The sequence below is a fragment of the Hypanus sabinus genome, chromosome 11, assembly GCF_030144855.1.
Source record: "Hypanus sabinus isolate sHypSab1 chromosome 11, sHypSab1.hap1, whole genome shotgun sequence".
NCBI classification, from domain to species: Eukaryota; Metazoa; Chordata; class Chondrichthyes; order Myliobatiformes; family Dasyatidae; genus Hypanus; species Hypanus sabinus.
Genome location: NC_082716.1, coordinates 78,253,199 through 78,278,135, shown reverse-complemented (window position 1 = coordinate 78,278,135; position 24,937 = coordinate 78,253,199). Strand labels below are relative to the sequence as shown.

The 24,937-nt window shown below is 43.3% G+C and overlaps 2 protein-coding genes across 5 annotated transcripts in view; one reads left to right on the top strand and one right to left on the bottom strand.

Annotated features, from left to right (window-relative positions):
• mettl13 (methyltransferase 13, eEF1A lysine and N-terminal methyltransferase) overlaps positions 1-11,373 on the bottom strand; it is a 49,552-nt gene extending 38,179 nt beyond the window's left edge. For 2 of the 4 annotated variants that reach the window (XM_059984826.1, XM_059984823.1), the window contains exons 1-3: positions 11,181-11,316; positions 7,405-7,565; positions 2,395-3,145 (exon numbers count right to left, since the gene is read on the bottom strand). In XM_059984826.1, the coding sequence (XP_059840809.1) occupies positions 2,395-3,145; positions 7,405-7,557 (904 nt within the window). In that variant the 5' untranslated portion in view covers positions 7,558-7,565; positions 11,181-11,316. The other 2 variants (XM_059984824.1, XM_059984825.1) reach the window with 2 other exon arrangements.
• A 129-nt stretch (positions 11,374-11,502) lies between these two features.
• Positions 11,503-24,937, top strand: part of itpa (inosine triphosphatase (nucleoside triphosphate pyrophosphatase)) — a 37,811-nt gene continuing 24,376 nt past the window's right edge. Inside the window, exons 1-4 of the mRNA XM_059984811.1 lie at positions 11,503-11,584; positions 16,454-16,511; positions 16,600-16,664; positions 18,515-18,588. Of these exons, the coding sequence (XP_059840794.1) occupies positions 11,522-11,584; positions 16,454-16,511; positions 16,600-16,664; positions 18,515-18,588 (260 nt within the window). The 5' untranslated portion in view covers positions 11,503-11,521. The remainder of the gene's footprint in view (positions 11,585-16,453; positions 16,512-16,599; positions 16,665-18,514; positions 18,589-24,937) is intronic.

Genomic DNA, 24,937 nt, shown 5'->3' with positions numbered 1-24,937 from the left:
AGAGCCCTGAAGGCTGCACCACAAGTGCTTAAGACCGTGAAGGTATTATGTGCAAAACTTGCATGTAATAGATATGGCAAAGAATACAAGAGCAGAGAAATTTTGGTCTACTTTTATAAAATATTGGTTAAATCTCAGCTGGAGTTAAAAGCAACACATACAAAATGGTGGAAGAACTCAGCAGGTCAGGAAGCATTAATGGAAAGGAATAAAGAGCTGATGTTTTGGGCTGAGATGCAAAGTTATACGGACGACGTGATTGCACTGGAAAATAGATTCACCAGGATGTTGCCTGGGCTGCAGTATATCAGCTATGGGGCAATGGCAAAGACATTGAACATCACTAGGCTCACCCTTATTGGAGTAATTTATTGCCTGGCACCTCAGTGCCTTGAATGTTAGTTGCTACCATCAGCTCATGCCTGAATAGGGCTAACAGCATGCATGAAAACGGAGTTAAACACTGCGTCATCCACAGTGAACCATCCCCATTTGCGACAGGTGATGAAGCAGCTAGAAGGCCTAGCACTTAGCCTGAGGAATTCCTCCAGTGATGTCCTGTGATGATTGTCCTCTGACAATCATCAGCATCTTTCTTATGCAATGATACAACCAACTACTGGTGCCTTTCCTCCAAGTTGACTACCAACTTCAATTTTACCCAGTTTCCTTGTCACTGTACTGAATCAAATACCAACTTGACATCAAGGGCAATCAGTCTAAACCCACATGTGACTAACCTGAGTGAAATCCAAACAGGCACTGGCATATAGGTTATTGGGGAATAAGTGCACGGATGTATGACAACTTCTATCACTTCAGTGTGACTGAGAGTAAACTGACTGGTAATTAATCAGATAGAATCTGCTCTGATTAAGGTGCATCAGGACTATTTTCCACATTATCAGGCAGATACAGAGCTTTCCCATACTTTGTAGCGCTCTTCTCTTTTTCTGAAAGAGCAGGCACACATCTATATTCAAGTTCTCTGATAATTATAGCTGTGTCCTAAAACAAAATCAACCTGCAAAAACCTGCTTCAATGATTGGAGGAGGTATGTACATAATCTGTCTAGAAACTCATACGACCAGTCACGAAGCCAGATGGATAGGTCAGATAGTCACCTCAGCATAAGAAAATGGAGAAATCTTCCCTTTCAAGCAGTGAGATACTGCAGATATAGAAATCTTACTGAAGCTGATTTGGTGCATAGACACAACTTCAACTTCCTGCAAGAAATTTAATTCATATGTATAGCACTGTGCAAAAGTCTCAGGCAGATGCAAATAAAAATTCTGTAAAGCGAAGATTCTTTCAAAACTAATTAAATGAAAAGTTTCTAAATATCAGAAAATGGACTATAAATTTACGAGCAGTACACTGTGAAAAACTAACTCAAATCAATACTTCTGTGATCACCCTTTGCCTTTAAAACTGCATCAATTCCCTTGGGTACATTTGTGCAGTTTTTAAAGAAAATTGTTCCACGCATCTTGGGAGAATTTGCCACAGTTCTTCTGCAGACTTTGGCTGTCTCACCGACTTCTGTCCCTCCGAGTAATCTCAGGCAGCCTCGATGATGTTAAGATCAGGGCTCTGTGGAGGCCATACCATCTGGCACCATATAGGGTGCCTAAGACCTCTACACAGTATTGTACAATGCAGCAACCTCATGGAACTCACTGGAAAGGCGAGGAAAAAAAGCTTACTTTTAATCCAAGCCAATGACACAGCCTCTCCCCCATTGTCCCCCTCCACTTCTTGCTGCCTTGGCAAAGCAGCCAGTATAATCAAAGGCCCCAAACAAAATGCTGGAGGACAGCTGTGTGAGGGGAAGCACTCCTCCAGCGTTTTGTTGTGTTGCTCTGCACTTTCAGCTTCTGTAGAATCCTTCGTGTTTAATCAAAGACCCCGCCCTCCCCAGGAATTCTCTCTTCTCCCCTCTCTTACTAGGAACAAGATACAAATGCCTGAGAGCTTGTGGCACTAGGCTCAAAGACAGCTGCTCACCCACTGAACGGACCTCTTGTACGATAAGATGGACACTTGTGCTCATAATCGGCCTCAACATGCCTTGCAGCTTGTCGTCTGCCTGCACCGCACTTTCTCTGTGAGTGTAACACAGAGTTCCACATTCTGTTATTGTTTATTCCTTTGTGCTCCCTCAGTGTACTGACATGCTGAAATTATCTGTATCAATGGCGTGCAAAGCAAGGTTCTTCACTGTACCGTGCTACATGTTGCAAATTAAACCAATTACAACACAGATCACCCAGGAACTGACGAAGATTTACAATCCATGGCATTTCCATTTCTCATCACAAGCTGCCTTATGGCACAAAGCCCCTGAGCAAACCCTTCAACCCCGCCCCACACCTCAGGATCGTACTCACCTATGAAAATTGCGAAGTTGTTTGCCTGAGCAGGCCTCACGGAGGGCTGATCAACAACGTAGAAGGTGTAGCGGGGTTTCCCAGACTCCCTGTTGCAAAGGGTGACGGACACATTCTCCCCGCTGCCGGAGCCCCTGGCCAGGTGGTTTCGGAGCAGTGTGTACTGCTGCCGTGCCTTCACCAGCTCCAGCAGCCGCTCCGTGCTCTCCAGGCGAAGCGGCTTCTCCTGCTCCTCCATGCACATCTCCAGGATCTCCTGCCTGGCCCCAGGAAGCTTCCGGAACTTGGTGAACACAAAGGTGAACACCGTCATCCGGAACTGCCGACTGGCCTCGCCCTGCTCCTCGAAGGCGTGGACTCGCACGGGCCAGCCCTCCCGGGAGAAGTGGCTCACCACTTTCCTCGCGATATGCTCCTGCGCCAGCGAGATGCACAGGAACCGCCCACCCACCTGCAGGACCCGCCCGATCTCCGCAAACATCCTCTCCACGTTGCGCAGCGTCCCGTCGCTCTCGTCGGTCATGACAGCGTCCAGGGTCCCCTTGTCCAGCACAACCTGAAACTGGGAGTCGCTGAAGTCCATCTGCATCATGTCCATCTTCGTAAAGGCCATTGCTGGCCGGAGAGCTGCATTGCGCTCCTTCATGTGACCGATCACAACCTCACTGATGTCGATGTTGGTGATGTTCTGGTAACCAACGTCATACATCTGCTCGCTGAGCTCAGAGTTACCACAGCCAACAACGAGGACCTGGAGGGAAGAGAAACAAGAGTGAGAACAGGGAGTAGGCCACACACTCCCACTTCACTCAAGATGAACAGAGCCAATCAACCCCAAGCCTCAACTCCACCTCTGCGCCAGATCCCCATGGCCCTCAACCTTCCAATGAGGTAGTCTCCAAAACTCTCTGGGGGAGACATTACTTAGATGCAATGAATCTGCGTGAACTAGACAAGAGCTTTTCCAGTAACAGGTACAGGCAGAAGTAAGAACAGCTGAAAGAGCTATGGATGGACTGGAGGTGCAGAGGGGTATAAGGAAGTCATCAGGGACAATCCATACCATGTTCAACATCATGAAAATATCAAGGTGCAGATGTGTCTGCAATGGGGAATCTTTTGAGGGAGGGAGGCAGGGAAACGGAAATAATGAACTTGAACAGGACATGATTAAGAGACTGAGGGTTAAAATCAAAATCACCAAGGGAGATTAGCAGAACACAAAAATAAGCCTTCCTTCGATGAACTGTCTACACTTCTCAATGCCTTGAAAAGGGAGCCAATGTATCAAAGACCCCTCCCAAACTGCACCTCCTCTCTTCTACCCTCTCCTGTTAGGCAGAAATACAAAAGCCTGATAAACATAGCTCCACACTCAAACAGCTTCTATCCCACTGTTCTAAAACTACAAAACGTACAAACGCCTTACAGGCAATGGCGGCAATTGAACCTGAGCCACTGATGCTGTAAAGCATTGCGCTAACCACTACGCTACTGTACCCTGGGTCACTAAGGAGTTTCTCTTCATCCTCTCTTATCTTAATCTCCACAAACCAGCGTGTCTAATCTACTTTCAAATCTACCCCCTTCACAACAAATAGCCAAAAAAAAGCTCATGCCAGGCTCTTATATTGAGAGAGCATATCATTCTATACGCGCTATTTTTATGGAGGGAAGGACAGAAAGAGAGCTGGAGGGTTCATTTACCCCAATAGGGAAAGTTATCATATTGAGAATGCAGATTGCATAAATGGAACATGAGGAACCATGGGTTGAAAATAGACTATTATTCGTTGTCATCAGTAGGTCGCATCTGGAATTTCCAGTTGGCAGACGATTTCCCTCCATGCCGCTCTAACATATTGGGAAATCATGTATGTGCCAAGTTACACCAGTGGTTTGGCTTTGCCTTCTGCTGGGTGAGTTTTTTTTTTAAAGAGATCACCAGCTCTTAACCCAGCATGGATGGAGAGCGTACAAGGGAGCCAGCTGGATTTGAACTCGGGATCTCTCGCCCCAAAGTCCAGTGCTGACGCCACTACGCCACCAGCCAGGCAAGACTATTATTACAAAGCCACAAATCCCACAATCTAGTTGTCTTTTAATTAGTACTCAGGATGTGCAAGTTACAGGCAAGATTGCATCCTTCAACCTCAAGTTAATTGACAGTGAGGCATCTTCCAGCAGCTGTCCTTACAAATCAAGAGCTCACTGGATCTCTTCAAGGAGCATGGACAAGCAGCCACAGAGAGTCAAGTGTAAGCTGTGTCTCGTAGTTATGGCAGGCTTCCCAGGGTAAAAGGATTTGGAACTATACCTTTTGGGACCTTATGGCATCCGAAGCATTTTATAATAAATGATGCACTTCTTAAGTGTAGTCACAGTGGTAATGAAGGGGTCTCAGCAACTAAACCTATACACTAGTGGTCACCAACCAGTCGATCGCGATTGAGACTTTCCCAGTAGATCATGAAAAGAAAAGAAAAATACACAAATACTGTTGTAATGTGACCATTATAAAAATAAGTAATACCAATTAGGATAATGGTAATATAGCAATACTTCCACTACAGAAAGGTGTTTGTAAAGAGAGGTTGTTTCCGGGGTTGCGGGGTTTTACTTCCGTTCTTTCTGCCTGAGATAAAGACTTTTCTGTCAACAAGAAACAAGGAGCACGAGGAACTGTCGGATGATGAATGGCTACTGGATTTAGGGTTTCTGACAGACCTAACGGCCAAATTAAACGCACTAAACAACAAGTTCATAGGAAAAGACTGACACCTGCCCCACATGATAAGCACGTTTAAGGCCAAGCTCGGTGTTTGGATTTCAAATTTTAAAAACGGGAGGTTGACACACTTTCCCAAATTGAAGAAAATGTTACAGGCCATGAAGGAAAAAAATGCTTTTCGCCCTGAGCAGTACTGTGCTTACCTAGACAAACTGGCAATAGAGTTCAATCGGTGTTTTGGGGAGCTAAACGTCATGAAAGATATTGCTGCATTTATTTCAAACCTATTTCTGCCGATCGATATAGAACAGAGAGCAGCCAAATTCCAGCAAGTATTTGGTGTGCCAAGTGATACCGAAATGGAAAGAATTGATTTTCAAAATGACATTGAGCTTAAAGCAAGATCAAGGGACGGTGACTTTTGGGGGTTTGTCAGCAGGGAAAAGTTGCCTCATCTCACCACAGGTGCAGTAAAAGTCAGTGCCTACTCCGGGTCAACTTACCTGTGAAATTGCATTTTCACAGATGAACATCATTAAATCTAAGTACAGGAGCTGTCTTACTGACAAGACACCTCACAGACTGTCTCAGACTGGCTGTCTGGAGTTATGAGCCAAATTTCAGGGAACTAGCAGAAAGTATTCAGCCCCAGTCATCACACTGAGGCCAACCGTCAATTTTTATTCACTTATTTTTCATGTTGAAATAAAATTAAATAATAAAACTTAGAATTAAATGTATGAAGTATTGAAATATTCTTAAAGAAAGACAGCTATGGCCTGTTTGATATGCTAGTTACAGTGTTTTCTTGGTTGAATTAATTTGAAAGTTTGACTAAAGCATTTTATGTAATTCAAATACAATTAACCCAAATAAAAGGCCTCAAGTTGGAAGTACAATCTGAGCTGTTTTTTTCTCTAAACGATTTAGTAGGTAGATCTTGCCTTTCACTAAGGCTGAGGTAGGGAATCTTGGACTTAAAAATGTTGGCAACCACTATTGTACACTGTGAAGGCTCACCACCAGCAGAGATAACTGACCCCATCACCAGCTTTAAGTGTAGACTACTAACACTGCACAGGTAGGTTCACACATTCAAGTTACAGAATTCACAAATCACTACCCAAAAATTTGAGACATAGAATAAAATTCCCTCAGGATTTATCTGAAAAAGTGGACGTACATAAAATTATGAGGGGCAAAGGTAGAGTAGACAGTCAGAATCTTTTCCTCAGTGTAGATATGTCAAATACTAGAGGGCATGCATTTCAGATGGGAGGGAAAAGTTTAAAGGTGGTGGAGCAGGTGTTTTTGATCATTTTCATACACACATTGAGTGGCTTGTACCTGGAATGGGCTGCCAGCGGACATGATGAAGCAGATATGTTAGTGTTCAATACGCTGTTAGATAAACACAAGAATATGCAGAGAATGGAAGAATATGAATCATATAGAGTCAGAAGAGATTTAATTTAATTCAGCATAACGTTCAGCACAGCCTGGCTTTGTGCTGTACTGTTCTATATTGTCTGCTTGAGGGGTGCTACTGGCACGGCCAGTACTTCTTGTCCATTCCTAACCGCCCGTAAACTGAACAGCTTGTCAGGCCATTTTTTGGGAATATTGACATTGAAGGACCTGAAGTTAAATAAAGGCAAGAATGGGTAAAAACGATAAGATTTCCCCCACCCCCCAAATCAGGTGGGTTTTTTTTAATGGCAATCCAATAGTTTTGTGATCTTCACTACTAGTGTCTTTATTTTTAAATTTAATTACCACATTTTCCAATGGTGGGATTTGAACTCGGTTGGCCTAACCCTCTGCATTACTAACCTCATAATAGTCGATGAGCAAACAGTGTAGGACCTGGCCTCTTAGCCTAGATCAGGGGTTCCCAACCCTTTTTATGCCTTGGATCCCTACCATTAACCAAAGGGTCCATGGACCCCAACTTGGGAAACCCCGGCCTCGAGTCTGTCCTCAAGTTCTGGAGTGACCCTTGAACATTAATGCATGTCAAGCTGTTTGATCAAAACGAAAACTCATGTCGCTCATGTGTGATACCCACCTGTTTGGACGGACTCTTTCAAGTCAAAATGGGAGTCATACTTAATGCAGGCAAACAATGGATCTTGATTGCACGAAGCATCCCACTATAAAGTGTTTATAGATTCTTTCCTCAAATCAAAAATACAAGTAGAAACGGAAACCAACAGGATTTTTTAAAGCACTCAAACAACATTGAATTTTCATAGAGTACAATTAGATAATGACCATACCTTTTCTTTGGGCTTAATATACTTGTGCAGCACTGCACAATGATCCATGTAGGTCCCATACCACTCAAACGCACTTCCACCCCGCTTCTTGAAGAATGTCTCCCAATATTCAGCCGAACTGAACTCTTTTGAAGACTTCGGCAGCAAATTCATTTTCAATCCTTCAGAAATTAGACACTTGTTAACACTTTCCAATTTATTTCTAATGTCCACTTTTCAGTCAAATGAAAATTCTCTAAATTACTCACATACAGTAATGAGGCCACACTGGTTTATTTTGTAAAATATGTAGGTATTCAAACATATGTCCTTTAGTACAGAAATTACAGATTTGATTTTTTTTGGGACACTGAATTAGACAAGCAAAACTAATACTCAAAGTTTTACAGCACTGCTTTCTTTGGGATGTTACTGAATTGGGGGAAACAGATTTGTTATTTTTATATGACAAAATAAACTAAAGGCAGTCCCCGGGTTACATACGAGTTCCGTTCCTGAGTCAGTCTTTAAGTCGGATTTGTATGTAAGTCAGAACAGGTACATCCGGTATTATTTAGCGTCAGTTAGTCAAACATTTGTCTTAGTATACAGTATATATTTTACCTTTCTATGCATATAAAACACTTAGGAAACATATGTATTCCAATAATTAAACCACTGCGTTGCTTGGTAATAATTGTAGCTTTCATCAGGGCAGGGCCTTTCACATGCTCCATTATCCTCACTTTATCTGTTATCCTTTAAAATTGTTCCGATTGTTGACCAACTATAGCCTAACGGTTTTCCAATGACAGATGGCATTTCACCTCTTTCCAAATGCTTTATTATCTCCACTTTATTTTCAATCACGATCGCTTCCCGTCAATGGAACAGAAACACTGCGGGCGGCGGGTCCCGAGCCCCGCTGGGTCCTAAGGACCACCGCACTGAGACAGGCTAAATGGGACAAGTGGGGGCTGTGCTGGGTTTGGGTATTTGATCCTCCACAATATTCCTTGTGGATATTTAAACTGGAGATGGCAGTGTATTTTTTTTACGAGGTCGAGTATCCAGCTCAACATCAACCCGGCACGGGAGCGGTCTGTCACTGAATCGAACTTGCAGATCTCACTGTGCCACCAGCCAACCGAAACGGTGGGGGAGGGGGGGAGCGGGGTCAGGGTGAAACTTACTAAGAAAATTTTCAGCCAAATACAAAGTTAAACACTCAACACAGTGTCAATGGCAACGACTTAAAATGGCAGACGGCATCGCGATCTGACTTAAAATGGCGGACAGTGTTCTCCTTCCTCGGTTCGTAAGTTGGACATTCGTAACTCAGGGACAACCTGAATTCTCCACCCAACCTGCAAAGTTGATACAACACAAGGCATTTTTTAAACAGATTGGGATTGTGATTCAAGGGACATGAAAGTAAGTCTCTGTTGGCAGATCCAAAGTTACGTATAGGTAAAAATCAGGATTAAAATGGGTAATGATAAATTATTAAAATAAAAATGCTAACAATTCAACAAGCCGTCCAGTCTGAGTTCCTCCAGACCTGCAACGTTGGTAAGGCCTCACTCATTTTGATTCACTCAGGCTGAAACTCTGCTTTGCTTCATGGGATTTTGCTTAGATCAATAAAAAATTATCTCAGAAACATGTACTCTGAGTTGTTGCATTCCAAATTAAGAAACCAAGAAACACCATCACATCCCAATGTCCTAAGCAGAAACAGCAATCACCTTAGCCCAATAAAATCTTCAAAGTGGAGCACAGACTTCACAGACTCACAAGGAAATATGTTATTAAAATAAAGTCACTTCCTCCACGTGTTGCCTTAAAAAGCACAGTACCCACATAACCTGTTGGGATAAAGATGCAAACTGGCATACAAACCCTGGGCAATTTAGGTGCTGGATGGAGGAATATCGTTGCTGACAGGACTCTGGAAAAATCTGTTCCATACTTTAGATAATCAAAACTGATTTCAACAAAAAAACACTTCACTGACATCACCTGCCTCATCATTGAAATAGACTCACTTCCAAGGACTCTTCATTTCACTTTCTCAATCTCTATCGCTTACTTATTTATAATTATTTCTTTCTTTTTGTATTTGCACAATTTGTTGTCTTCTGCACTCTGGTTGAAAGCCAACTTCCATTGATCCTGTTATAGTTATTATTCTGTAGACATTTTGAGTAGGGTCACAAGAAAATGAATATCAGGGTTGCATATGGTAACATATGAACTCTGATAATAAACTTACTTTGAACTTTTTCAACATACTCCCCAACCGGCCCCAAGTGGAAGCCAGATAATCACTTCCAATGACAGCAGAAAAGACTGTGCCATGGGGCTATAGCAGAACACTGCCCAGGCAAAGGCCAATGTCCAACAGTGCCGCACCGTTACCCAGACACTTGTGCCTCACTGCAAACTAAGATCCTGCAGGAGCCGAGCTAACGAGAACTATTCAACCTACATGACTGGACTGCACCCCAGAACCAATGCCACCCCAACATCAGCAATTGCTGCCATTCACACACAAACACAAAGACCGAGCTCCAAGCCACGGTCAGCTTTTCCAGTGAAACATATCAGAAGATGTGCCCCCACCCAACATCCACAAAGTCAAGGTCCACTGCCAACTTGCCCCCATCAGATCAATCTATCCTCCGGACAACAGTCACCAGCCCTGAGATTCTGGTTAGACTCAGTAAGCCACGCTGAGGAAGCCAGATTGGTCACATGCCCAACACCAGATTCCCAAAGCAGGCACTCATTCTGAACTTCGATATCTAAGCAAATTTTCAGAAGGGCAGGGGAAAAGACTCGAGGATAATCTAAATCACAGCAGAATTCCTACTTCTCTCTGGCCATGAGCACTTAAAGGTGGAAATGAAGAACTTAGGGTGTTACTGAGAACCTCGAGACCACACATTGATGGCAGAGATTCTGCATGCAGTGCACCATCCCATAAACATCCTGACTAGCCGCATCACACACCTCCAACCCCATGGTATGGAAAGCCTGTGGTTCCCACATTACCCCCATTAGTCACTTCCAAACCCATAGACCTGCAGAAGAGGCAAATTATCCTTTCCCAGAGACTAACTCTGCTGAGGAATAAATCATCATCCAAAAGCATGTGTTTTATTTTACTTCTGCTTTGCCAGAACCATGACATTATTTCAATGGAGTTGATAGTCTGTGGAATTTGTCAGCACAGGCAGCTTTGAAGGCCAAGTCTTTATGTATATTTTAGGCAGAGGTTGATACATCCTTGGTTGGTCTGGACATGAAGGGATGTGGGGAGAAAGCAGCAGATTGGGCTGGGAGGAAAACTGGATCAGTTGTGATGAAATGGCCTAATTCTGTTTCTGTATCGTACAGTCTTGTATCAATTATAGTCATGGAAATTGTCTCGGATTTATAAATACACAGAAAAATCTTTCATCACCTAGCCCTTCCTAATACAGGTATACCCCTTCTTCCCCAAATATTTATCCCTGTCAGGATTCCTTTCTCGCTCCCACTGCTAACAAGCACACTTCTACCTTTCTGATGAACTGTTCGGATGAAAGGCTATTAACCAAAGCCATTAACTGATTCTCTCTCTGCAAATACCGTATTTTTCATTTTATACATATTTTCCAAATCACTAAACGTCGATCTTCCTCAAATCTATAGTTTATTGTTCATAGATAAAGTATAGATATGCAAAAAATTAAGTTGCATATCTTAAAAAAGACACTGAAATCGTTAACTTTCTTTTTGCATTAACTTACCAAACTGATGACATCATTCCCCAACCTTCGCCTCAACATTTATTATTTATTCATAAAAATTTTCTTCTACTAAACTTCTGCAGAAATTTTTGGAAAGAAAGGTATTAGCACCAGAGAATTATAACTGCGTTTACTATATTACCTGCTTCTCACTGACTCCCATAACGTGCATTCCAGTCCAGGTCAAGGTTCCGATGCATCTGATTGGACCGCCGGCCGGTCTCCGGAAGCATCCATTGGCCGATACGTTGTAGGCGGGGTGACGCCTCTGTCAAATCAACCAATCCGTGAGGGACTCCTGCTCTTACCCGGAAGCGTTTTTCTCTCGGGCAAAATCAAAAATGGCTGGGAAACAAGTCGGAAGCGTGGTATTTGTTACCGGTAACTCGAAGAAACTGGAAGAGGTAGGTAGGGCTGCTTTATTCTAAAGTCTAATTGTTTCCTAATCGCTTTAGAATTGCGGAATGTCAGGAATAAGTTCCAGAATGTTGAACGTCAATTAAAACTCAATGTAATCCCAGTCATTGACGGAGCTACCCAAAAAGTTAAAAATGTAAGGGTGATACCTTAACATAAGCGGAACAAGTGCTACACCTGCCCTTACACTTCCTCCCTCACCACCACGCAGACTGGGAGGCCGTTTCGCTGAACACCTACACTCGGTCTGCCAGAGAAAGCAGGATCTCCCAGTGGCCACACATTTTAATTCCACGTCCCATTCCCATTCTGATATGTCTATCCATGGCCTCCTCTATTGTCAAAATGAATCCAAACTCAGGTTGGAGGAACAACACCTTATATACCGGCTGGGTAGCCTCCAACCTGATGACATGAACATTGACTTCTCTAACTTCCGTTAATGCCCCTCCTCCCCTTCTTACCCCATCCCTGACATATTTAGTTTGCCTGTTCTCCATCTCCCTCTGGTGCTCCCCCCCCCCCCTTTCTTCCAAGGCCTCCCGTCCCATGATCCTTTCCCTTCTTCAGCTCTGTATCACTTTCGCCAATCACCTTTCCAGCTCTCAGCTTCATCCCACCCACTCTGGTCTTCTCCTATCATTTCGTATTTCCCCCTCCCCCCACTAATTTCAAATCTCTTAGTATCTTTCCTTTCAGTTAGTCCTGACGAAGGATCTCGGCCTGAAACGTCGACAGTGCTTCTCCTTATAGATGCTGCCTGGCCTGCTGTGTTCCACCAGCATTTTGTGTGTGTAGGGTGATACCTTTTACTGTTACATTGTTGGAATAGGCTCTATGGCCCACGATTAAGTTAATGTCTCCTAATTCCATCTGCCTGCACATGATCCATATCCCTCCATTCTCTGCATATTCAAGTTAAGAGTCGCTTAAATGGCTCTGTTGTATCTCTGAGTGCAAAATAAGCTTGTCCTGTATATCTCCTTTGAATTTCCCACCTTAGATGCATCTCCTCTAGTTTTAGGCATTTGACTACAAAATTGATAAAAATACCTAATCTATTTTTTTGCCTCTTTTAATTATATAAACTTCTGTCAGGCCTTTCATCAGTTTCAACAGCTCCCGAGAAAACAACCCATGTCTGTCCGACCTCTCCTCTCTAATCCAGACAGCATCCTGGTAAATCTCTTCACCTCCTCCATGTTCTTCCTCGCCAGAGTTGGATTCTGTACTCCAAAAGTGACCTAACCAGAGCTTCATAAAGCTGCAACATAACTACCTAAACACAGTGCCTTACCTAATCACCCCATCGACTTATGAAGAATTTATCTATTATTAGGAAGAAGGATTCCATGAATAGGAGGTTTAGCTGGTTCAGAAAGGTGGTCAGTGATCATGTTAACTTGAAATGCGGATCATAATGATTGACAAGAGCTCATGGTAGGCCAGGTGACAGAATTTTTTCAGCTCCAGTAGTCAAATACTAATAAGCTCATAAGGAAGCAAATGGCATTTGAAGTGATGAATCATTAGAACAGGGGTTCCCAACCTTTTTTATGCCATGGACTCTTACCATTAACTGAGGAGTCTGTGGATCCCAGGTTGGGAACCCTACATTAGCACGTGAAGCCTGAATTAACAGCTTAAAGGATTGGAGGAAGTGCAAGGACTGAAAGCACATAGGAAATTAAGTTGAAGTAAGTGGGACCTTTTCTGACAGTCAGGAAAGGAGTACCACAGGGATTGGTTCGTGATCTTCATTTGCTTAAGGTTTATGTTAATACCCTAGATGCGGGGTGGAAGTGTGTCATGATGGGGAGATTCTGATCCTGCTGTAGGATCCAGATGAAGTGAATAGGTCAAATCCTGGCGGTGGGTGAGGCCATGCAATTTGGGTACAGCTGTGGTTACCGCCCCTTTGTCTCCCCAGCACCCTCCTCTCCATTGCATAAAAACTATAAAGAATTTTGATCTACAATGCACGCTGAAAGAAAATAGGAACTGTAAATTCAAAACGGGAACAAGTAATTGTAAATATTCAAATGTTTAAAGCTACAAATAACATTTTTTCGATTTCAGTGAAAACAATCAGAATGCACGTTAGTAATCCAACTATTCACTATTTCATTGCTTTTTCACCTTTCAATGGCTTGGATGGGCTTGGTACAGTGATATCAGCTTCTCAGCACCAGGCTGAATGTCACTCAGGAGTCTCAAATCCCCACGTTCAGAACAGTTGGCCCTCCTTATCCGCGGGGGATTGGTTCCAGGACCCCCCCCCCCCCCCCGCGGATACCAAAAAATGTAGATGTTCAAGTCCTTTATTTAACCTGTCTTAATGCGGTGATCTTTAGGACCCAGCGGAACCCCAGACCTTATTTAAACTGTCTCCGTGCGGTGGACATTAGGACCCGGTGGCGTAGCTCTGAATCTGTTTCTGTTCAGGAAAATAATCACGATTGAAAATAAAGGGGAAGTAATAGAGCGATAGGAAAGAGGTGAAACGCCATTGGTCATTGGAAAAGCGTTAGGCTACAGTTGGTCAACGATTGGAACAATTTTAATGGAGCATGTGAAAGGCCCTACCCCGATGAAAGCTACAATTATTACTAAGCAACACAGTGGTTTAATTATTGAAATACATACGTTTCTTAAGTTTTATATTCATGGAAAGGTAAAATGTATACTATATACTAAGACAGACATTTGACTAACTGACGCTAAATAATACCGGATGTACCTGTTCTGACTTCAAATCTGACTTAAAGACAGACTCAGGAACGGAACTCGTTCATAACCTGGGGACTGCCTGTACTTTTAAATCATCTCTAGATTACTTATAATACCTAATACAACGTAAATGTATGTAAATAGTTGTTATACTGTATTGTTTAGCAAATAATGACAAGAAAAAATAAGAGTATATATACTCAAATAACGAGTGCTCGAGAGAGAACTTCCGGGTTTTCCCAATCCGTGGTTGGTTGAATCCACGGATAAGGAGGGCTGACGGTAAGTTGCAGTCTGGTTCATTGCTTGAAAAGAAGTTGGGTGATTGTACTGGCACCAGGCTCCACTAAACATAATGTTGGAAAGGCCCTAAAGAAGATCATGGTGTTTTTCCACAGTGCAAGATAATGTTCTGAGATCTCTTTCTGCAGAACCTTGGTTTCAGCTCAGAGTTATTTTGTGGTAAGATCAGTTCTTCCTCCATGCTTCCTGTTAATTGCTCATTATAAGTGTTCTGGTATGGATCTACTTTCCAGTCTGGAGTTTGGATCAAGGGAAGATGTGACTTTAGGTAGCTCACCCAGGTGGGCACGATATACCTGAAGATCATCATCTGATATTCTTCCTTTCTCTTCCAACTTGAGGAGACTCGGAAATTGCAAATGGTCACGACAGCCAATGTTGCACATAAATAGGGCTATTTTGGACAGAAATGTAGGGACCACTGATTTGACTTTGATATTCATGTTATTTCTTTGCAATTGAAGATTAGTATTGTGCTGATTGGTTCAAGAATTAAATGATTGAAGGCATCTAGCTGACTTGCAACCTGGTGCTATGTACCTTCAGGCTTCTGTAACCATTGCCCAATGGTAGCTGTGAGAAGATGGCATAATCTGGGTGGTGAGGATTAACCACGTAAACATCAAAAGTTGTAGTTATTTGCTTTCTATCTCTCCCCAGTTGCCTCCAGGTTACAGAGCCTCCTGCCCAATGTTTTCTGCCAGGAGGGCAATAAAGAGTTCCTGTACTTTGGGAGCACCATGGTGTAGTGTGTGGTTGTACTGGCCTGTTTCAGAGGATAATATGCAATAGAGTCTCTTCCAAAAATCCAGATTTATGATTTATTCCCCAATCGAGTTAGTCTCTGGGAAAGGATGATTTCCGTCTTCTGCAGGTCTATGGGTTTGGAAGTGACTAATGGGGGTAATGTGGGAACCACAGGCTTTCCATACCATGGGGTTGGAGGTGTGTGATGCGGCTAGTCAGGATGTTTATGGGATGGTGCACTGCATGCAGAATCTCTGCTGTCAATGTGTGGTCTCGAGGTTCTCAGTAACACCCTAAGTTCTTCATCTCCACCTTTAAGTGCTCATGGCCAGAGAGAAGTAGGAGTTCTGCTGTGATTTAGATTATCCTCGAGTCTTTTCCCCTGTCCTTCTGAAAATTTGCTTAGATATCGAAGTTCAGAATGAGTGCCTGCTTTGGGAATCTGGTGTTGGGCATGTGACCAATCTGGCTTCCTCAGCATGGCTTACTGAGTCTAACCAGAATCTCAGGGCTGGTGACTGTTGTACGGAGGATAGATTGATCTGATGGGGGCAAGTTGGCAGTGGACCTTGACTTTGTGGATGTTGGGTGGGGGCACATCTTCTCACATGTTTCACTGGAAAAGCTGACCGTGGCTTGGAGCTCGGTCTTTGTGTTTGTGTGTGAATGGCAGCAATTGCTGATGTTGGGGTGTCGTTGGTTCTGGGGTGCAGTCCAGTCATGTAGGTTGAATAGTTCCCGTTAGCTCAGCTCCTGCAGGACCTGAATACTATCCCTGAGTCCTCTGGCCCCGACACCTTAACCACTACAGCATGATTGGATAAGGACTCTTTAATATTTTTAGTAGGTTGCAATGTGAGCCATTTAAGGAGGGAGGAGTGAATAAGATGTTCTTTCTATAGCTCTCATCTCCTTCATGCATATGTTGAAGTGGTTTTGCTGAGTCAAAACTTTGATTTTAAAATGCAACAAAAATATCATGACAAAATTATCTTTAAAATTAGCCCGAAATAATTATGTAAATACAAGGTCCTTTAGATCGAATCCTTAATTAATCTTACTCTGTTTGTGAACAGGTTGTTCAAATCCTAGGTGACAAGTTTCCTTTCACACTTGTTTCCAAAAAGCTTGACTGTAAGTAACGTTCTTTGTTTTACTTTAGTCATAACGTTTGATGAAAATTAGAAGATAAGACATTTGTGCTTTAATAATTTTTCTCCAGTACCAGAGTACCAGGGTGAGCCAGATGAGATTTCAATAAAGAAATGTCAGGAAGCAGCCAGAGAGGTACGTGTTCATCACAGATTCTTATCATTTGCTCTCAGAGTGCTTATGAATGAATCACTACACAATTTTCCAAAAAGTGCACAACAGCTAGGATTCTTTAAATTGTTTATTTGTTTAGGTAATGTGGACATGCCAACCATGATTATCCATCCCTAAATGCCACCTCTGTTGAGAGTTGATGGGCCTGCATTCACTTGTGGGCCAGACAGAATAGGGATAGCAGCTTTGTTTTCCTGAAGAACACTGGAGAACTGAAAGGGGTTTTAAAACAAACCTGTAGTTTTTTGGCTGATGTACAGATGCCAGTTGAGTACAATGACTCCAGTACTATTCGCTGATTTTATTCAGTTCTCAAATACTATTTTCATGCCATTGTTTTCAGTGTTTCATATTTTCTAAATTGTAGATGTTCTTTGCATTTCACTCTTGGGTCTGCAGATCAACTGGGCAACTGTTTCACAAGCCTTTGCTGCGCAGATGCTTTTGGAGAGCAGTTGGTTTACCATTTAAGTTCTCGGACTAGTAATCCGGGGAACTGGATAAACAATCCAGTGACCCAAGTTCAAATCCCCCCCCCCCCCCCCCCAAGGCAGCTGTGAAATTAAAATTCAATTAATGGTCTGCAATTTGTGAACTGGAAAAATAAAATTCTAAGCAGTCTGTAATAAATAAGAGCATGAAATCCTACCAGGTTGTAATAAAGCCTATCTGCTTCGCTAAAAATCTTCAGGAGAGAAGATCTGCCATCCTTGCCCAACGTGGCCTGTACATGTTTCCAGATAAACCCCATGTGGCTGACTCTGAAATGAAGTGGTCCAGCATGCTGTGCATTTCTATCGGTACTACTCCCAACAAGGAAGTGCCTAACCACCCACCAGTCATACTCACTGGCATTATCATCCCCAGATCTTCTGTCATCTATATCTTGGAGGTCACCATTGACCAGAAAACTTAACTAGATCAGTTATATTAATAATGTGGCAACAGGAATGGATTAGAGGCTGGTTGTCCTGCAGTGAATTATTCATTTTCTGACACTCCAGGGCCTTTCTGCCATCTGCAATGCATATACCGTAATATTCTCATTTGTGTGGATGAGTGTAACGTTCAACAACCCAGAAGGAGCTCAGTGCCATCGGGAACAGAACAGCCCTTTTGATTGTCATCCCATCTACCATCCTAAGCATTCATCCCTTCTCGGTGTCTTCAGTGTGTAGTATCCAAAGAAGGCACAGTAGTGATTCACCCAAGCTACTCTGGTGGCAGCTCCCAAGCTTGGCAAACCTGCCATCAGGAAGGGCAAGGGCTGCAGTTGCACAGTGGCACCGCCACCTGCAGGCTCCCCTCCAAGCTCAGCATCATCCTGACTGGGGAAGTACATCACAGGTCCTTCGCTTCACTGGGCCAGAATCCCGCAGTTCCTTACCCGGCAGCACTGTACAAGACGGCAGATAAACATCACTTTGTCAAGAACAATTTAGTCTGGACAATGAACTCAGTGTTACTGGCTGGAGCCTAAAATGGAGTTTTGAAATGCTAAGCACGATGGAGTTTGTGATTCCACAGACCTGAACTTCCATCTGCTAGTACTTGTCTTATGGTGTTCACCTCTGCCCAGGTGACATAGTCCAGCCAGTGTTCCCAGTAAGCGTTTCATCAGCCGCTATCAGTAGCTGTTTTTCATTATAAAAGTCGGGTGAGGGAAAGGGTAATTTGCCGAGAGAGCCAGACTGCTGGGAGTCTCCACAGCACAATAAACAAATGGTAGTGACTTCCAATCTAAGCTAATATGAAGATCTGGATTATAGCTACGTAGTGAAATTTAACAGATACCAACTTTATTTCTTCAGGTCCAAGGCCCCGTTATAGTAGAGGACACATGTCTATGCTTCAATGCACTTGGCGGCCTTCCTGGTCCATACATGTAAGTAGAAACTTGTAGCTGTTTTTACTATTCCTCCTCAAGTTCAAGATATTTTACTTTACAGTGTAACTTTCACTGTTTTGTACCAAGCCATAGAGAGCAAGTCTTGTGTGTGGTGGGCCATTTGACAAGCGTGGCTAAAGTTGATTTTAGTAGCTCCTCAGTTGCAGGCCAGTATCGTGGAGGTGGATCTGAAAGAAAAATGGTCTTACGACAATAAGACAAAACTCATTTATAAACAATAGGTGCAGAATTAGACCATTTTGCCCTTTGAGCCTGCACCGCCATTTTGAGATCATGGCTGATCATCTACTATCAATTCCTGCCTTGTCCCCATATCCCTTGATTCCCCTATCCATAAGATACCTATCTAGCTCCTTCTTGAAAGCATCCAGAGAATTGGCCTCCACTGCCTTCCGAGGCAGTGCATTCCAGACCCCCACAACTGTCTGGGAGAAGAAGTTTTTCTTTAACTCTGTCCTAAATGACCTACCCCTGATTCTCAAACCATGCCCTCTGGTACTGGACTTTCCCAGCATCTGGAACATATTTCCTGCCTCTATCTTGTCCAATCCCTTAATAATCTTATATGTTGCAATCAGATCCCCTCTCAATCTCCTTAATTCCAGCATGTACAAGCCCAGTCTCTCTAACCTCTCTGCGTAAGACAGTCCTGACATCACAGGAATTAACCTTGTGAATCTACACTGCACTTCCTCTACAGCCAGGATGTCCTTCCTTAACACTGGAGACCAAAACTGTACACAATACTCCAGGTGTGGTCTCACCAGGGCCCTGTACAAATGCAAGAGGATTTCTTTGCTCTTGTACTCAATTCCCTTTGTAATAAAGGCCAACATTCCATTAGCCTTCTTCACTGCCTGCTGCACTTGCTCATTCACCTTCAGTGACTGATGAACAAGGACTCCTAGATCTCTTTGTATTTTTCCTTTACCTAACTTTACACCGTTCAGATAATAATCTACCTTCCTGTTCTTATTCCCAAAGTGGATAACCTCACACTTATTCATATTAAACGTCATCTGCCAAGTATCTGCCCACTCACCCAGCCTATCCAAGTCACCCTGAATTCTCCTAACATCCTCATCACATGTCACACTGCCACCCAGCTTAGTATCATCAGCAAACTTGCTGATGTTATTCTCAATGCCTTCATCTAAATCGTTGATGCAAATCGTAAACAGCTGTGGTCCCAATACCGAGCCCTGTGGCACCCCACTAGTCACCACCTGCCATTCCGAGAAACACCCATTCACCGCTACCCTTTGCTTTCTATCTGCCAACCAGTTTTCTATCCATGTCAATGTCTTCCCCCCAATGAGATGAGCTTTGATTTTACCCACCAATCTCCTATGTGGGACCTTATCAAATACCTTCTGAAAATCGAGGTACACTACATCCACTGGATCTCCCCCGTCTAACTTCCTGGTTACATCCTCAAAAAACTCCAATAGATTAGTCAAGCATGATTTACCCTTGGTAAATCCATGCTGGCTCGGCCCAATCCTATCACTGCTATCTAGATATGCCACTATTTCATCCTTAATAATGGACTCTAGCATCTTCCCCACTACTGATGTTAGGCTGACAGGTCGATAGTTCTCTGTTTTCTCCCTCCCTCCTTTCTTAAAAAGTGGGATAACATTAGCCATTCTCCAATCCTCAGGAACTGATCCTGAATCTAAGGAACATTGGAAAATGATTACCAATGCATCTGCAATTTCCAGGGCCACCTCCTTTAGTACCCTAGGATGCAGACCATCTGGACCTGGGGATTTGTCAGCCTTCAGTCCCATCAGTCTACTCATCACCGTTTCCTTCCTAATGTCAATCTGTTTCATTACCTCTGTTACCCTATGTCCTTGGCCCATCCATGCATCTGGGAGATTGCTTGTGTCTTCCCTAGTGAAGACAGATCTAAAGTACTTATTAAATTCTTCTGCCATTTCTCTGTTTCCCATAACAACTTCACCCAATTCATTCTTCTAGGGCCCAACATTGTTCTTAACTATCTTCTTTCTCTTCACATACCAAAAAAAAAGCTTTTGCTATTCTCCTTTATATTCCTGGCTAGCTTGCGTTCGTACCTCATTTTTTCCTCCCTGTATTGCCTTTTTAGTTAAGTTCTGTTCCTTAAAAATTTCCCAATCATCTGTCCTCCCACTCACCTTAGCTCTGTCATACTTCTTTTTTTTTAATGCTATGCAATCTCTGACTTCCATTGTCAACCACTGTGGCCCCTTTCCCCCATTTGAATCCTTCCTTCTCTGGGGGATGAACTGATTTTGCACCTTGTGCATTATTCCCAAGAATACCTGCCATTGCTGTTCCACTGTCTTTTCTGCTAGGATATCCGTCCAGTCAACGTTGGCCAGCTCCTCCCTCATGGCTCCATAGTTTCCCCTGTTCAACTGCAACACTGACACCTCTGAGCTGCCCTTATCCTTCTCAAATTGCAGATAAAAACTTATCATATTATGATCACTACCTCCTAATGGCTCCTTTACTTCAAGATCGCTTATCAAATCTTGTTCATTACATCACACTAAATCCAGAATAGCCTTGTCCCTGGTCGGCTCTCGTACAAGCTGTTCCAAGAATGCATCCTGTAGGCACTCTACAAACTCCCTATCCTGGGGTCCAGCACCAACCTGATTCTCCCAGATCACCTGCATGTTGAAATCCCCCATAACTACTGCGACATTACCTTTGCCACATGCCAATGTTAACTCCCTATTCAACTTGCATCCAATATCCATGCTACTGTTTGGTGGCCTGTAGACAACACCCATTAGGGTCTTTTTGCCCTTACTGTTCCTCAGTTCTATCCACACAGACTCCACTTCTGATCCTATGTCCCCCCTTGCAAAGGACTGAATCTCATTCCTCACCAACGGGGCCACCCCACCCCCTCTGCCCACATTTCTGTCCCTACGATAGCACATATACCCTTGTACATTCATTTCCCAGGTCTGATCTCCCTGCAGCCATGTCTCCGTTAACCCAACAACATCATAGTTACCCATTCGCACCTGAGCTTCAAGCTCATCTGCCTTTGTTACAAAGATCAGTACAGCTCAGAAACAGGCCCCCTGGCAAGCCAACCATGATAATCTAACTAATCCCACCATTCTGCACAAGGTGTGTATCCCTCTGTTCCTTACCAGTCTGAACCCATCTAAATGCCTCTTAAATGTGATTATCATATCTGTTTCCATCTTCTGTTCAGGCAGTACATTTCAGTAACCACCATTTAAAACAAAAACTCGCTTTGCAGATCATCTTAAACTTTCTCTCCTTCACCTTAAGCCTATACGCTCTTGTATTTGATAGTGCCACCCTGGAGGAGGAAGACTTTGACCGTTTACCCTTTATTTGCCCCTCATAATGTTATGTACTTCTGCTGAATCTCCTCTCAGCCTCTGACACTCTGAGTTTGTCCAACTTCTTGTAGCTAATGCTGTCCAATCTGGGCACATCCTGGTAACTGCCTTCTCCCTCTTCAAAATGTCCGCATCCTTGCTGAAGTGCAGTGACTGGGCTGCACACAAGGTTCTAAATATGGCCTAACCAAACTTTCTACAGCTGCAACATGACTTTCCAGCTTTTGTACTCTACGCCGTGACCAGAGAAGGCAAGTGACATGCGCCTTCTCTACCTTCCTTACCACGTGTACTGCTGCTTTTGTTATTTCCCCCTCGTCCTCAAAGTCTACCTGCTTTATTGTCCAGTCCAGGGGTTTTCAACCTTTTTTAAATGCCACGGACCAATACCATTAAGCAAGTGAACCACAAACACCAGAAAATCTGCAGATACTGGAAATCAAAGGCAACAAAGCGCAAAATCCTCCCGCATTTTGTGTGTGTTCCATTAAGTAAGTGGTCCGTAGACCTCAGGTTGGGATCCCCTGATCTATGAAGGACGGCAGTTTGGACTTGCGCTGAACAATGGTCCAATGTGAATTGGTGCTTCGTGTGGAAAAGGCTCTTTCAATCCCTCAAGAATACCACAGTCAAGGCTGCAATCAACAGCTGTTTGGGTGCTGAGGAGATTGTAGGCTATGAGAGTCAGACAGGAACGTGCATAAGATGCAAGAGAGGCTATGATCTTGTTAAGTGCCACAGCTTTCACGCAAGCTGCTTTTGCTTTGCCCCTTTAGTTTCTGCATCACGAGATCTGCCCTCCTTCCACTTCCAAACAGATCAGCTAAAGCTGACAAGCTTTCTCCACCTCTCCAAAATAACACCACGGTCCACCTCGCCTGCCCCAGGGAGTGGCGAGCCGCTGAGTGACGCTGTGCATTCTCTCCAGCACCCACAGCTGCCACGCAATCTCTGGGAGAGTTGCAAATTGTAAAAGTTCTCGAGTAAATGAGCGTTTCTCACCCTCATTTAGTCCAGGAGAACACTAGCCCAAATTACTTGCTTTTGATAATGTAGATGATTTGTATCTGAAGGCAGATTTTTGAAAAACTGCCAATGAAACGTTCATGGAAATCTGAGGTACATTATTCTGGTCATCAACCTGAAAAAACAGGATCAAATTGCATTGCGTTTTGTTCTTTGTTTTCCCAATTCATGAATTAAAATTAGAAACTAGTTTATAGGAGAACATTAACTTGAGAATGAAGCCATTAATGACTGAGATATGCACTGGAGTACTGCAGTATCCTTGTCTTGAATTGTCCTGCAATCAGTGATACTGATGAAACTGAGGCTTGGGATAAATATTGTTAAATTTTCTCTATTAAAAGATTTCCGGAAGTGTGTACGCTTAACAAAATTGGAGGAAACCCCTCATAGAATTATCTTCCTAAAATAACAAACCATCGATAGGATACAAAACTGAGCTGAGAAGTGGCAGATGGTGTTCAACCCCGTTAAGTATGAGGTGGTTCATTTTGGTAGGTCACATATGAATGGCAGAATATTGTAATAATGGTAAGACTTTTGGCAGTGTGGAGAATGAGAAGGATCTTGGGGTCCAAGAACATAGGACACTCAAAGCTACTGTGCATGTTGACTCTGTGGTTAAAAAGGCATACGGTATATTAGCGTTCATCAACCATGGGATTGAGTTCAAGAGCGGAGAGGTAATGCTGCAGCTCTATGGGACCCTGGTCAGACCCCACTAGGAGTACTGTGCTCAGTTCTGGTCACCTCCCTACAGGGAGGACATGGAGACCATAGAAATGGTGCAGAGGAGATTTACAAGGATGTTGCCTGGATTGGGGAGCATGCCTAATGAGAATAGGTTGAGTGAACTTGGCCTTTTTTTCCATGGAGCAACGGAGGATGGAAGGTGACCCAATAGAGGTGTATAAGATGATGAGAGGCATTGATCATGTGGCTAGTTAGAGGCTTTTTCCCAGGGCCGAAATGGCTAACATGAGAGAGCAGACTTGTAAGGTGCTCGAAGTAGGTACAGAGGTGATGTCAGGGATAAGTTTTTTTGCACAGAGAGTTCAGTGAGTGCATGGAATGGGCTGCCGGTAGTGATAGAGGCAGATACGATAGGGTCTTTTAAGAGTCTCTTGAATAGATACATGGAGCTTAGAAAAAGAGGGCTATGGGTAACCCTAGGTAATTTCTAAAGTAAGTACATGTTTGGCACAACTTTGTGGGCCAAAGGGCCTGTATTGTGCTGTAGGTTTTCTATGTTACTGCTTGCCCCTTTAATCTTTGTTTCAAGCACCATTGTATTTTGAATTTGCTGATATTGTCTTGTTTATAGGTAGCAACAGTAGAATATAGTATCTTCAGCTCTAATGGAAGGTACAGGCAAACTTAGGAAGACAAGAAATTGTATTCCAATGAAATTTTTCCACATTAACCTAGGATATTCCAAAACAACAGGCAATCAACTAGTGATGTTATTCTGAAATGTAGAGATGTGCAATATAGAATAAATAGACCATAAAGACACGGAAGCAGAATTAGGCCATTCGGCCCATCAAGTCCGTCCTGCCATTCCATCATGGCTGATCCCAGCTTCCACTTAACCCCATACACCTGCCATCTCACAATAACCTTTGATGCCCTGACCAATCAGGAAACTATTAACTTTCGCTTTAAATTTATACCCATGGACTTGGCCTCCACCACAGTCTGTGGCAGAGCATTCCACAGATTTACTACTCTTTGGCTAAAAAAAAAATTCCTCCTTACCCCTTTATAAAAGCCAGCCCCTTCATTCAGAGGCTGTGCCCTCGAGTTCGAGATACACCCACCTCTCCACATCCACCTTATCTAATCTTTTCAATATTCGGTAGGTTTCCAAATTACTGAGTACAGGGCCAAAGCTGTCAAACACTCGTCATATGTTAACC